Source organism: Ursus americanus, chromosome 29 (assembly GCF_024610735.1).
Source record: "Ursus americanus isolate L20-20 chromosome 29, mUrsAme1.1.p, whole genome shotgun sequence".
Taxonomy (NCBI): domain Eukaryota; kingdom Metazoa; phylum Chordata; class Mammalia; order Carnivora; family Ursidae; genus Ursus; species Ursus americanus.
The window spans coordinates 22,263,126-22,277,021 of NC_142155.1; the positions used below are offsets into that span (position 1 = coordinate 22,263,126).

The window sequence follows — 13,896 nt, forward strand, 5'->3', positions numbered from 1 at the left end:
TAAGTTACTTGTCCATCACGGATATTTGATGTTTGTGGATACTTCCTAGAGGACGTATTCCACTGTCGTATTTACAGCTCTTTCTTTTCTTATGTGTACATTGTCCTAATAATGCCACCGGCTATTCTTAGGAGGCTCATTACCTTCAGCAACTCACTAAATTAGAATTTTCAGGCAGAAGAGCAACAGTTACCTTTGTTTCAAAATATTGAAGGACTATAATTAAATTTAAGCATTCAGCAAAAATATACTCACCTTATAAAATATTTCTGCAAAACCAATTATGCAACATGATAGAACATTTCAGTAAAGTCCCAAAGTATTTATTTAGCCATCTTAAATACATACATATCTTTTCTTTTTCCACTATTATGTAAAGTAGTTTTTTAATCATGGAAATACATCCTCCTTAAGCCTTTTTAAGAACTTCTGTCCAGAGGAGATAAAACAGTAATATTTATGTTAAAAATTTTAAGTTGCATAAAGGAAATCAAATATTTTTAAGAAAACAGAAAATAAGTTCATGAGCACACACATACAATATTAAACCAAGAATTAAAACCTCCTTAATTAGTACTGTAAACATACAACCAAAGCAAACTCTGGGTTTGGAAATGAAGATTTTTACTTGAAAAGAGGACTGTTTTATGTTTGCAGTTGTGTTTTTAGGCATTAAAAATTCAGAAAGTGTTTTACCTTAATCGTCCGTGTTGTCTCAGTTATAAATTCAAATTATACGCAGGTATCCATAGTCCATTACACTCAAAATGAATAGTTACATATTTCATAGACATATTAATAGATGGATTAACATAATTAGATGCACAAATTCCAATTTTATGAAGTTTTATGACTTTATATAAAATTATACCTGACAGTCTTCTCTAACTAAAACTCTAAATCGCTGTTTTAAAGGCCTATTTTCCTTCTCTTTGTACAACCAAGATAATAGATACCTGTGTTATAAATCCCTGATTAAAGAGGATGCATTTATTGAAACTGACTTGACTGCACAGAAAAGCTTTAGAAACACCCATTCTACCAGCATCAGTTTCTGGATGCAACCAGTGTGGTCTAAGTGAACGCTCCCGTCTCAAAGCAGCACTGAGGGTCCAGCTTGAGAAACCCGAGTGCAGTAAGCGATTGCTGCCGGATACGCATCTTAAAGTTTTGAGGAGCAACGAGTGCAAGAGGACAGGGGCATGTGAAATACCAGGGCGAATGCACCAAACACGCACGCTAACCTGGCATGCCCGTAAGGCGGGGATGCCATCATTCTGACCACCAGTTCCTTGGATTTTATTCTTCGGTTACAGAGCTCTCACATTGGACGGTTCTAAAAAAAGTAAAAAGAAACCTTTCACTTACTCTTTAAGTTGTTCATCTTCATTTCACCGTACAGGGCAACAAAAGAGGTGCTGGTTTCAATAAGTCCCAAAAACACGTCCTCAGAGGTCCCAGGTAGAACTCAAAAGTAGGAACAGACGGAAGGCCAGCCTTTAGAGTAGCAAGGAAGTCGCTGTTTTCCTTCTGCCTTAAATGCCTTCCCAAGAACCTCTCTGATTCACCTCGCTGTGTTTCAGCTGGTAAAACTCTGACTCTGCTGACCCCTCCTGCCAAGGAACACCTGTGGGATTGTATGCAAACAATTCTAGGGAGAAAAAGAGGCTCTGTGTAAATATGCAGAAGAGGCTAAAGGAACAAAAACTTACAACTGGAGGGAATTTCTTTTTTTTTTTTAAGAGTTTATTTATTAAAGAGAGAGAGAGAGAGTGAGCATGAGAGAGAGCACAAGCCAGAGTGGGGGAGGGGCAGAGGGAGACGCAGACTCCCTGCTGAGCAGGGAGCCTGATCTTGGGGTTTGATTCCAGGACACAGGGATCATGACCTGAGACAAAGGCAAACGCTTAATGGACTGAGCCACCCAGGCGCCCCTCTGGAGGGAATTTCATCGTTGTTCGAATTCTTCTGAGACGTCTGTGATCTAGCAACCCTTCTCCCAATGTTTTTTTTCCCCAGAAATCACCGGCAACCTCTGGTGGTAAACTTGCTTTCTCATCTGGGGAGGGAGAGATATAAGGAAAATCTTGGAAAATTCTAAATTCAACAGATGTAGTTTAGGTCTCACTCAGGAGTGGCACAACCATATTTTCTGGTTCGCTACTAGATAACTCCACATGGGTATTCCACTGGTGTTGCAGTCAATGGTCCAAACCTGAAATAATTAGTAGGAACATTAGTCAGGGACCCAAAAGGAAACAAATAGTATTCTCAAATTAGTATAAAGCCCAAATTATCTAAAACTCGATGACAATAAGAGTGTTTGACTTAGGGAGTCCGCACATAGGTGTAGGTAGTTGTAGGAAAACCACAAGAAGTAATCCAGAACTCAAGACTAGTAACAGCTGAGTCTTTAATACTGCCACTCCTGAAGGGAAAGGGAAATGTTTCTGGAATCCAGAAGGAGAGATTCTTGTAGAAGAAGCCACACTGACAGAAACAGTGATATTCTGTCCAGGGAAACAGCCAGCCCAAGGTGGGTCCTCATAGAGGAATCCAGGGGAATACGTTTCCCCATCTTCTCACTATTGGCTGAGCCCAGCTGGAAGCCAGAGGACAAGAGAACCTGTATTTCATACAGGTCAGCCTCCTGGGGTATATTCAAGGTGAAGAAAGGTGGAAATAGATCTGAAGATAAGTGGCAGACTGTCTTTTCCCGTTCCAAATTCATCCTCCCCCTGTACGAGCCAGTGTTCGAGGTAGCGCCATGGTTTGCCTAATGGCACAAATCAGAAGTCTACTCTTAATCTCTGTTCCTGCCATGATCTTTACAGTGTTATTCTCTGCAAATATCTAATCTCAAATCCCCATCCATTCTATTTATGAAATATTCATGACCATGCTATTCTCTTCCGTCGCTGCTACATCACTCTGATACTCCAGCCTATCATTTCTTAGTAATAGCTACCACTTTCACAAATCAGTGTCCTTACTTGTATGTTTTCCAAATTTCCAACAAGACCCTGTTCAGAACTCCATCTCCATTGGCTAGTACAGTGGCTGGTACATAGTATATGTTCAATACATATGTGTTGAACACATGAATTAATGCAGGCCTTCAAGATTTGTTGGCTCCACATTGCAGTGCATTTTTAGCAGACTCCTTGACAACAGGGTCAGCCATCTGCAGTCCGCCATTTGCATTTCTGCCTATGTGCCTCTTCTCGTTCATAAACTGGAAGTCAATCCCCTGATTAAAATTATTTAATGGCATTTTATAGCTTTCCAAATGAAGCAATTCATTCATTAAGCAGTTTTTTTTATTGAACATGTATAAAGGAAGGGAAATCAGAGATGAACCAACAGATTCATTTAGAATGTTTACAATTTACTGAGAAAAACAATAACGAGAAACAAGTCCTAGTGTAAGATGGGGGAAGCACTGAGCAGGAGTTCCTAACCCCAGAGCAGGGAGAGGCTTGAGCAAAGGCTTTCTAGAGGGCAGGATGAGGAAGAGTGAAAGATTGGGGTGGGATGGGGACCATGTTCTGAAGGGGCCCAAAAGCTACATTTATAGAATCTCAACTCCTTAGCCACATGGTTAAGGACTTTTTGTGTCTCAGTCCTGATGTTTGTCAGTTTTATGTCCCATATTTTCTCAATTTAGACTCCCTGTCCAGGGACAGCTGATTCTTTAAGTTCTCTAAATGCTGCATGTGGACTCCTACTTCTGAAAGTTTGCCCAGAAAGTCCTATTCATTCTTGCTGGCCTAAGAGATAAGATTCCGTTTTTAAAGAGCATCGCCTGTTGCACACTCTGTCCTCCACTTCCCTGCTCGACACAAACATATTTCTAAAAGCAACTTGACTTCTCTCCTCGGTTTTCGAGAGACAGTCTGTGTTTCCTGGACATTAGCACGTCCATATGAAATAGCAGGGATCTGGAGATACAAGTGCCTATCTTCTCTTCACATGACTTAGGGAGCTAACAGACACTGGAATATATAGAACTTCGTGAGGGAGATTTCTGACTCCCCAAATCATTCTACCCTGTTTTAAAAGATAACGGAAGGCTTTTTCAGTTACTTTGAGTAAACATAGCCAAATGGTGACTTCAAATTTAAATTAATATAAACGATTTAACCTGAAACATGGTAAACAGCAATAGAGAGGAGACCAAACAGACAGAAAATATTTGACCTTTAAATGTAAATATATCACTATTTATTAGTATTCTCCGTTTATTGAATGTTTCTGTTCCTGTGCCACTATAGATAATAAAATCTCATATGTATTCTTAGCAGTGGGTACTAATACGATTACAGATAGGTGAAAAGCATATATGTATCAAAAACTAAACTAACAAACATCTTTGTCACAACTTTCTAATCACAGTTGTATTCTGGTGTCAAATCAGGCCAAAAGTAACATATGGAAACAATACAGAATATAATAATTGGAGTGTTAGTTTATTATTGCATAAGTTCATAGTAATTAGTATAGAAGAAATTAAATTCACAAATATGTCATTATTAAAATGAACATTGAGTTTTTCAGGCAATGCGTTGCTCTACATTTTTGTTAAGTATGAATAAAGATATCAAGTCAAAAAAGTGAAATTCAACAGTATTTAAATTATAAAAACCAAAGATTTCATTTCTGATATTTAAGATTAATCATCTAGCCAAATATATTTAGGAACTAAAAGTCAATGCTAATGATATAGCTAATGATTTGAAAATGGATAAGAATACACAAATAACAAATTATACTGGATATTTCTATTAGCATTTTCCTTTCGGCAAGTCACCAGGAATTCATAAGATTGATCAGGAAAAACAAACCCTGCTAACCATAATATACCATATTTTGATGCAACTAATTACTGTTATATAGATTCAAATTTATCATGAAACAAATCATGCAGACTGTAACTTGGGTTAACACATTTTGCCTTCAAGGGAGACTTTAATTTTCTCCCAGTGTCATAAAAGATACCACATACGTTTTTACTTGAATACTTTCTTGAGAAAAAAAATAAATCTAACACCATGCCATTATTACTATTTCTTACATTATTATACTTAGTGATCCAATATCATTAGATCCTTCTTCACATTTTCCTTATTGATGGCAGATAGGATATTCCGTCGACTGGCTGCAAAGACTTCCTGTAAAGAAAGTGATTGTTAATGATCCGTGACTCTTAATGAATCATGAGTCCTCCAGGTATTTGGATTGGAGAACGATCTCTTGTTTGACTTGATATCCTGGAAGTTCTGTATAAAAGTAAAAATAAAGTTAACAACATGCCATTTTAATGATTTTACAAATGAGCTTCTATGTGTTTATATTTTTGGATGCATTCTATACCTGGAGAGAAAAATATAATCAAGATCCTAAATGTAAAGTCTCAATAGTCATATAGTCTACGGTCTTTCTAAGAAGTATGCATTTAACTGTGATTTCCAAGGAATCATTTTTTTTAAGAGTCTTTTAAATCACTTGTAAGTTTTAAATTATTTAAGATTTACTTAATATTTAAGATTTATTTTTTAAATTAATTATTTAAGAAAGAGCAGGGGGAGGGGCAAAGGGAGAGGGTGAAGGAGAGAAGCTGACTCCCCACTGAGCACGGAACCCAAGCAGGGCTTGATCTCATGATGCTGAGATCATGACCTAAGCCGAAATCAAGAGTCAGATGCTTAACTGACCGAGCCACCCAGGCTCCCGATGCCTCAATATTTAAGTTTTAAATTACTGGTTTCTCTGCAAATTTCTCTCAAGATTTAGGGTTGTTTTAATTTTGCATAACATGAAACAAATGTACAAATGTTAACCTGTATTGCAGAAAGGTATTCACATGGATTGAGCCTGGCTGCTGGGCGACAATGCCGGAAGTGGCAACCAGCCTTCTTTCCTTAAGGAGGCGCTGGTCATCCCTAGGGTAACATGGGTTTTGATGTTACTGATGTTTTGTTTGTTTTGTCCTTTCCATGATGGCTTGTAATTTTGTCATTTACTTAACCCTAGATGATTTACTTTCTGGATTTTTCAGATTATGGGTAAGGATTCATTTTAAATTGTACGGAAAATAATTTGTAACTACATGTGGTGTACTTAATAGCATGAAAGATTTGCCTTAAAATATTCATTAGAGTAAATTCAAGACTTTTGTCTAAAACACCCACACTGTCAGCCAATAAAGGGATAGGCCTTTCTATGCAGATGAGAAAGGAGGTGAACTTACACCAGACTCACAGGGGATTTTGAAAGGCAATACCTTATTTATCTGTGGTACAACAGTACTCTGTAAAAACCCATTGGCCTATGTGGTAGATATGACATTTATACATTATGTGTGCCTAAGAAGTAAAGATTCAGAACCATTAAAATAAGATTTTTGCTAGACTAGAAAACCATCAGTGTCTATCTGAAATGATATGTCTATAATGAAATACATAGGCAGGTCCAGTAACTGAACAGTGCTCTCAAATATTTTAAACCAAATAAAGTCAAGTTTAATAAATTCCAATGCTATATTCCCTCTTAGAAACTGATGCTAATTATTTAGCCTTTAAACTGTATCTTGGAACCCAAAGAACATCTTCTCATACACATGCAGCTTTTAAGGCCTTGGGGAAAAGCAGTTTGTGTGGGTACTGGTGTTGGTGAGCACCAAATTAAATGCTCAGTGGGGTAGATCCAGCAAGTAGATAAGTAGACATTGCGTTTAAAAAGAAATACATTTGAGTATCTTAGGCAGAGTGTAGACTCATCAAGTGCCTGACCTCTTGGTATCACCTTGCGCCTCCCCCACTTAAGTCTTTCATTTTATCTGCCTGGCTGTCAAGGTCTTAAAGTGAGAGATTTCTGGAGGAGCAATCAGTGTACATGCATTGGGTAGTGTACTGAGCCCTCCTCTGTGATTTCATAAGAGAAATGTCTATTGCCAGTGCTCTTCTCTAGGCCTAATCTTACTGATAAATATATTTTATGTGTGTGTGTGCATACACATGGTACACATGTATATATGCAGACATATATCTCTTCATTGTATGATACTCAAATTATACACAAATACACTCACATGTGTAATGAATAAGAAAATGTGTATATCACTGATTTATAAATATGGTGGTTTTTTAAATGGAAGGTAAGCAAATGCACACCATTTTATATCTGTCAGTGGTAAATAAGTGGAAAAATTATAGACCTTGGACATTTAGAAATGTAGAGATTGATATATCTCTAACGTTAAGTCTCACATGTTTGCTGGAGCATTACTGCGTTCCAGCAACAAGGGCAGCCGAGGATAAAGATTTGGAAAGAGTGAATTAATGTCAAGAAATAGTAATAAGTGTTCCTCAGGTACCCTGCGAGGCCTCATTATATGTCTCTCTTAATAACTGTATATTAAAACATGAATAAAATTTATTAGCATATAATAAATTAGAGTAAAGAGGAAATCTTCATTAAGGAGGGCACATATTGCATGGAGCAGTGGGTGTTATATGCAAATAATGAATCACAGAACACTACATCAAAAACTAAGGATGTATTGTATGGTGACTAACATAACATAATAAAAAATTATTATTATTAAAAAAAAAGAAGAAAGCTTCAGATAAATATAAACTGTATGAAGTCCACAACAGCTCTGTTATGTAAGCTGATCAATCCTGCAAATGATTTGAATGAGGAATGCAGCAAAGTTCAACTTGGGTTTTGTAGGAAAATCAGGGGAAAGACTGAGAACAGTTTAATTGGGGAGAGCAATGCACATGTGCTGATAAAATGCAACATAAAAAAAAATTTTTCCCTGATCACATTTCTCTTGCATCTGAAGACTTAGAGTAATGTTTCCATGGACCTATCCCACATTAAAAAATGATTTAGTATGTCTTAACAGATAAGCTTTCATTCTCAGGCCCTTTGTAAGGTCTGCCGTTGTCAAACGTGCTTTAACTAGGCCGATTCCGTTCAAGCCCTTCCCTTCTGAGTTGTGTCCAGTTACCTTAGCTTGAGCATAACCAGGAGAAGGATTCCACAGGTGACCGTCATGCACATGACAGCGTAGATTACTTCTCCTAGAAGCAAAAGATTAAAAAAAAGAAAAGAAAAAATTACTAGATTTTTTAGAGAGAATAAATAGTAAAAGTAGAGGAAAGATTTTTAACAGACCATTGAAAGGGGAATGAAATCCACTTAGAGTTATCTCCTTTGCAGGTTTTCTTTTATGCAATGCCATGCCTTTGACGTTAGACAGGGTCAGATAATCTGAAAGAAAATAATGAAAATGAGATTACGGTATTTAAAAGTCATACATTACTGTTTTCCATGGGTTGTAATTTGCTTTTTATTATATTACGAGGCAGCAATTTATTTCTGACACTATCTTAATAAAATCTGATAGATGAGGATGAAAGCGGGGGGACTTTCCTTATAAATTTTTCCCCCACCCTTTAATCAGATAATTTCTTTACAGAAACTGTGTTTTTTTTCCCCCTAAACCATGATTAGGAAAGTAGATTATACTTTACGACAGTTCACTGTACCTTATATATATAGACCAGGGCGAATAAATCATCAACTTGAAACTACCAATTGTGATATTAAAAAGATTCCTCTTCTTTTTTACGAGAGGGTTTCAATGTGCTTTTAACGATATCTCATGTCGTTAAGATTCTTTGTACTTATGAATCCGTTTTTAAAAAATTTTATTTATTTATTAGAGAAAGAGAGAGACAGAGGGATAGCACAGGGAAAGGGAGAGGGAGAAGCAGACTCCCTACTGAGCAGGGAGCCTAATGTGGGACTGGATCCCAGGACCCTGGGATCATGACCTGAGCCAAAGCAGACACTGACTGACTGAGCCATGCTGTATTTATGAATTCTTTCGAGTCCCTAAAGCAATTACTCTGTTCACCCCTCCACTCAGACTTCAATATCCAGCTTTCCTTATTTCCCTACTTTGTCTCTTGTAAATCCCTTCCCTTTCTATTGTCATTAACTAGTTTTTGTCACACTTATGGGAAAGTGTCACACTTATGGAAAAGCCACTCTATGGCCCTAGTCTTTGTGACAACGTTTTGCTAAACACATTTCTACCTCACGTCACAACTCACAAGACAAAAAGATGGGATCCTTTGAAGTGAACTCACCCCTACTTTTGATTCAATTCAACACAGGTGTGAATTTTAAATATACTAATAGCCCAATAACCAATTTCTTTGATGATGAAGATTCAGGTAGGATTTGAATCTTTTAAAAAGAGTGGGGGAGATGAGATAAAGCTTTCCCTTGAGAGACTGGCTGTCCGCTCTGACTGTTTCATGTACTTTGAGCCCTGGAAGTCTGAGTAGACTGCTGTTTGTAGAAATGAGTGCGTCAAATAGTAGAATCATACATCTGATGACAGTTAGTGACATGAGGCTCTGAGTAGGAAGGGAGATGGGAAGACACATTATCAGTAGTCCCATCCAGTCCTCTCTCCACCGAGGGTTACTTCTGTACACAAGCCAGGTGCGTGGAAGCCAAGATTTGGGGTCTAAGTTAGGAATAATCAGCAGAAAGCAGAGGAGCCAGACTTCAGATCGTAACAAAGCTGTCAGAATGGATCCAAGAGAAGGAGCCCAGCATAAAAGGTAGAAAAGGGAGGATTTTGTTACTAGAAAACCCATTTTTGAGGAGTCTGAACTCTAATACAGTGATGACGTTTTAGTTCAAGATTTTTTAATCCCCGACTTACATATTAGGTTATCATATATTTACAGAAGTCTGACTTTCTTAGGAACTGAAAAATCAATCTCTTCTAAACATAAAAAGAATAGAGGTAGAGCGTGTGGATTTTTTTTTTCAATTTTGTTGTCATAAAATATATTTTGTTGTTCACTATAAAGCTGGAACGGAAAAACTGAGCTATTTAAAATAATAACATTTTTATACTAGTGGTTCCTTCTTTTTGGAAGAATTAATTTTAATCAAGTTGATCTTACAGATTTTAGCGAAACAAATTCTATTAAAATTTTATATTCAAATCACTTCAGAATATGAAGGATAGTTTTGCTTTGAAAAGAATTCTATGGTGCGTTGCAATGTTTTAAAATTTAATTTTAAAATTCTATGGCATTTTGAGGCAGATTCATGGCTTACACGTAAGTGTATGTAATGTACTTTGGCTAATTATTTGAATGATGCTGTAGTTTTCCTTTATGAAATTCTATCCCTAAGTACATTTGGTCTAGTTAGGTACCATGATTCATCTTTACCTAAGAAAAAGGTTACTATTCTGACAAATTAGGCTGCCTTTTAAATTTATCTGCCTAAAGTAATTGTTACACGTTCACCTAGCAAAGTTGAGAAAGAATCGTCTCATTCACTAAATTTCACTCACATGGAACTCATTAACAAAGTTATAATAGATCAATGACAGAAATGTTAGCTAATGATCCCAGTGAAAATTTTAATGTGTCTAGCAATCACTCCACAATCTTAAATATTGCACCCTGGGAGGATACCGAATATCAGTTAGAGAGATTAATGTTACAGAGGGTTTCTTGGCTACTGAAGCCAATTGGAGATTCTTCCCTGCCTTTTATAAACAGTGAGGTTTACAGTGTTTTATAACCATGAAATTAAAGTCGGCAGAGTTAATAACCAACCTCAGTCCCACACCATCTGCTATATTTATAGATAAACACTGTCAGTGACTTGTTTATCTTAACTCGTACCCTAGAGGAGTTAAACACTATTATGAACTATATTGTAAAATCCCTGTACATTTGACGGGAAATCAAGATTAATTTCAGCCCTGTGTTAAGAACAAATTTAAATAGTGTTCTCCTCAAATGACTACAGAGATGTGATCATTTCTCTTTTTTTCTCCCAAATCCTTGTGCAGCAGTGGCTGAGGGCTGATGAGATCTAAAAGTTTACTTTTTGTAATTTATATGAAATGGTAAATGCATAATTTAAGATACGATAGATCACATAGAAAACAATGATTTAAAAAGAAATGTCAGAGTCGTTGAAACAAAAATTAAATATATCATATAGTGCAAATTTGTAAACCTTCAATTAAAATTCTAATTATATATACAAGTCTTCTTGGAAGAAAAATCTTGACGAAGTGAACATTTTCTTAGAATAATTAAATATGTTTTGTAGCTTTTTAAAAAAATTGCTAACATGTCACATGGCATAGTTAAATGTTATTGGCTTCTTTTCATTTTTAAGGAAAAGACTTCCAATACTATGACAATATTTTAGTGAGAATGAAAATGCAAGGATGATCCTTCTTGTGTATCCAAGGGTTGGAGCTATTTCTAATTTGGTCAATATTTCAATATGGTCACCTGAAGGTATTTCAATTCTCAAATTGGAAATGAATTTGGAATTTTTCCACCTAATAGTCGGTAGTGAGATTCCATGTATCATGGACTCTTTCTATCATTAGTGTATAAAAACCTCCTTTGAAAATGGATATAAGAAATATTGCAGCTGTGAAGAAAGGAAAATATATAAACATCTTTAAGTTTGAAAAAACAACACATTAGTAACATGATAAACCAAGGTATTAAACACATACAATTACAGTGTAACATCACTGCTGCTAAAATGTATGTTGTAAAAAGTAAATCAACCAAATAATATGCTTGTCCTAAATAATAACATTCATCAACAAACATGCATTCATTTATTTAGTTGACAAACTTCAACGATGAAACAATGTCTTAGATTTACCTTCTTGCTCTACGTATGGCTAACTACATGTTCGCCAGCGGCTAGGGGGAAAGAAAAATTTAGCGGTATTAGCCTGTTGGTTTGCAAACCTCAGGAGTTCCCTGGGTGCAATCGGTAACCGGCCCCACATACACAGAGGAAGAGGAAAGATTGGAGAAAGAGGCAGGCCCCTCCAGATTGGTAGGTGGCTGTTTTAATAAGCAAGGGAACTTATATATGAGGCTTGTCTTGGACAGTCATGAGATTGCAGATCTTGGCACTCACCCACTAGAATTTAAAAGTTTATACAGAGGTCTTAAATGGGGTTCAGTCACATCTACAGTCCATATGGTCTCAATAACACATTGCTCTCTCAAGACTGCCTCCTTGAAACAGCTCCAGCTATGGCAACAGTGAGTAGAATGTATACTCCAAGAACAAGGGAGAGGGCAGGGAGCCTCCAATTTCCCTGGTACAGCTCACAGGTCAACCAGTAGTAATATCTTCTGGATGGCCTCTTTCAACATAGTCGAAGGATACAAAATTTCAGTTATGCAAAATGAGTATGTCCTAGAGACCTATCCTACACCACAGTGCCTATTCTTAACAACGCTATATTTTACACTTAAACATTTTCTGAGAGGGCGGCTATTAAGTTAAATGGTCTTATCACACACACAGAATAGTAATAAATAGAGGACAGGAAAAAACTTGTAGAGGTGATAGAGTTATGGTATTGACCGGGGTGATGTGAGTTTCATGGTTATATTTATCTTCAAACTCATCAAGCTGTATCCATTAAATACATACAGCTTTCTGTATGTCAACAAAAACAAAAGCAAAAAATACATTCTTGAATAAGTATGCACTGGAGAAGATTTGCCTTGATCTTTTGGCATGAACCAAAAAGCTCAGCGTTAGTAACTGACTGTATTGACAAGCCTGGCTTGTCAAGCTCTTTGGCCCTTGGTGGAATAACAGTGTTGTCCACACATCCAGTAGATTGCTCAGAGATTATAGTGAGTCTCAACCGTTCTGCATTTCCCTTAATAGTTTATGCAAATAATGAAATCGCAACCGAGGTAGCAATCAGAATGCAAATTACGCATTGCTATCTAGGAACCAACACTAGATTAGATAAATATACTATGATTCATATATGATAAATATACATAAATATACTATGATTGTTTTAGAAGGCAACAATTTTAAATCTTGGAATTAAAAATATCTGTCACCTGTGGGCTCATACAAAACAGATCTAAAGATACGGACTGGAAATAGGAATCAAATATTCATGTTTAGAATATATACCAATAAATATGTAAGTATGTATATATAGAATTACAAAATTGGATGGGATATCTTAGGTTATCTAATTCAAACTTTCAAGGCAATGATCCATTCTGCCTCATCACTGACAGCAGTACACACTATTCCAGGAATGAGCCACTTAATACGTTCTATCTTTCCACTACTATTGATGGCCAGTTCTAGTTAAAATGTAAAGTACTTTCCTAAACTGCTCTTTTATCAACTCGTGATGATGAATCTGCCTTCTTTTGCCTAGTCCCCTGGATGCTACATATACATGTGTGCTTGCGGAAAGAGAGAGAAAGATCAGACTGTAAGTAGACCACATGGAACAATGCTTTTCAAACTTGAACATGACTCTTGATTTACCTTAAAATGCCAATTCTGATTCAGAAAGTCCGGGAGGAGGCAGAAATTCTGAATTTTGTACAACTTCCCAGATGCTGCTGATGCTGCTAGCAGAATATATATATATATATATTCTGTATGTGCTTGTGTGTATATAGTATAGACAGTATATACAGTGTACATACTGAGAAAGAAATACGTGTACATACTCATAGAACAAACAAAATGATTTACTTCTATATATATGGTCTTCATACTCTAAAGGCACTTTGACAAACACTGCTAAACTTTATAACGTCTAGACAAATAGGAATTATTAGCTCAACTTGATAACAAGTTGTCTTGTCCAAGATCCGAGTTGGTAAATAGTGAAGATGCAATCTGTAGCAAAATCTTCTACAATTTATACCTAGAATCTACATCATGGAGGTCACAAAAATTATGCAAAAAACATTTTCAGTGTTTTCCAACGTGGCAGCCAGCTGGATTAAGAAATAAATTTGAAAAGTA

General features: G+C 36.4%; 1 protein-coding gene across 2 annotated transcripts in view; it reads right to left on the reverse strand.

Annotated features, from left to right (window-relative positions):
• Window positions 1-291: 291 nt before the first annotated feature.
• The window catches only part of GFRAL (GDNF family receptor alpha like), a 62,494-nt gene continuing 48,889 nt past the window's right edge, over window positions 292-13,896 (reverse strand). The window contains exons 1-4 of one of the 2 annotated variants that reach the window (XR_006780591.2): window positions 8,185-8,199; window positions 8,018-8,090; window positions 5,075-5,171; window positions 292-2,215 (exon numbers count right to left, since the gene is read on the reverse strand). Coding sequence is in view for 1 of the 2 variants with exons in the window: in XM_045802711.2 (XP_045658667.2) it covers window positions 5,207-5,279; window positions 8,018-8,090; window positions 8,185-8,280 (242 nt within the window). In the remaining variant the exon portion in view is untranslated. The other variant, XM_045802711.2, reaches the window with a different exon arrangement.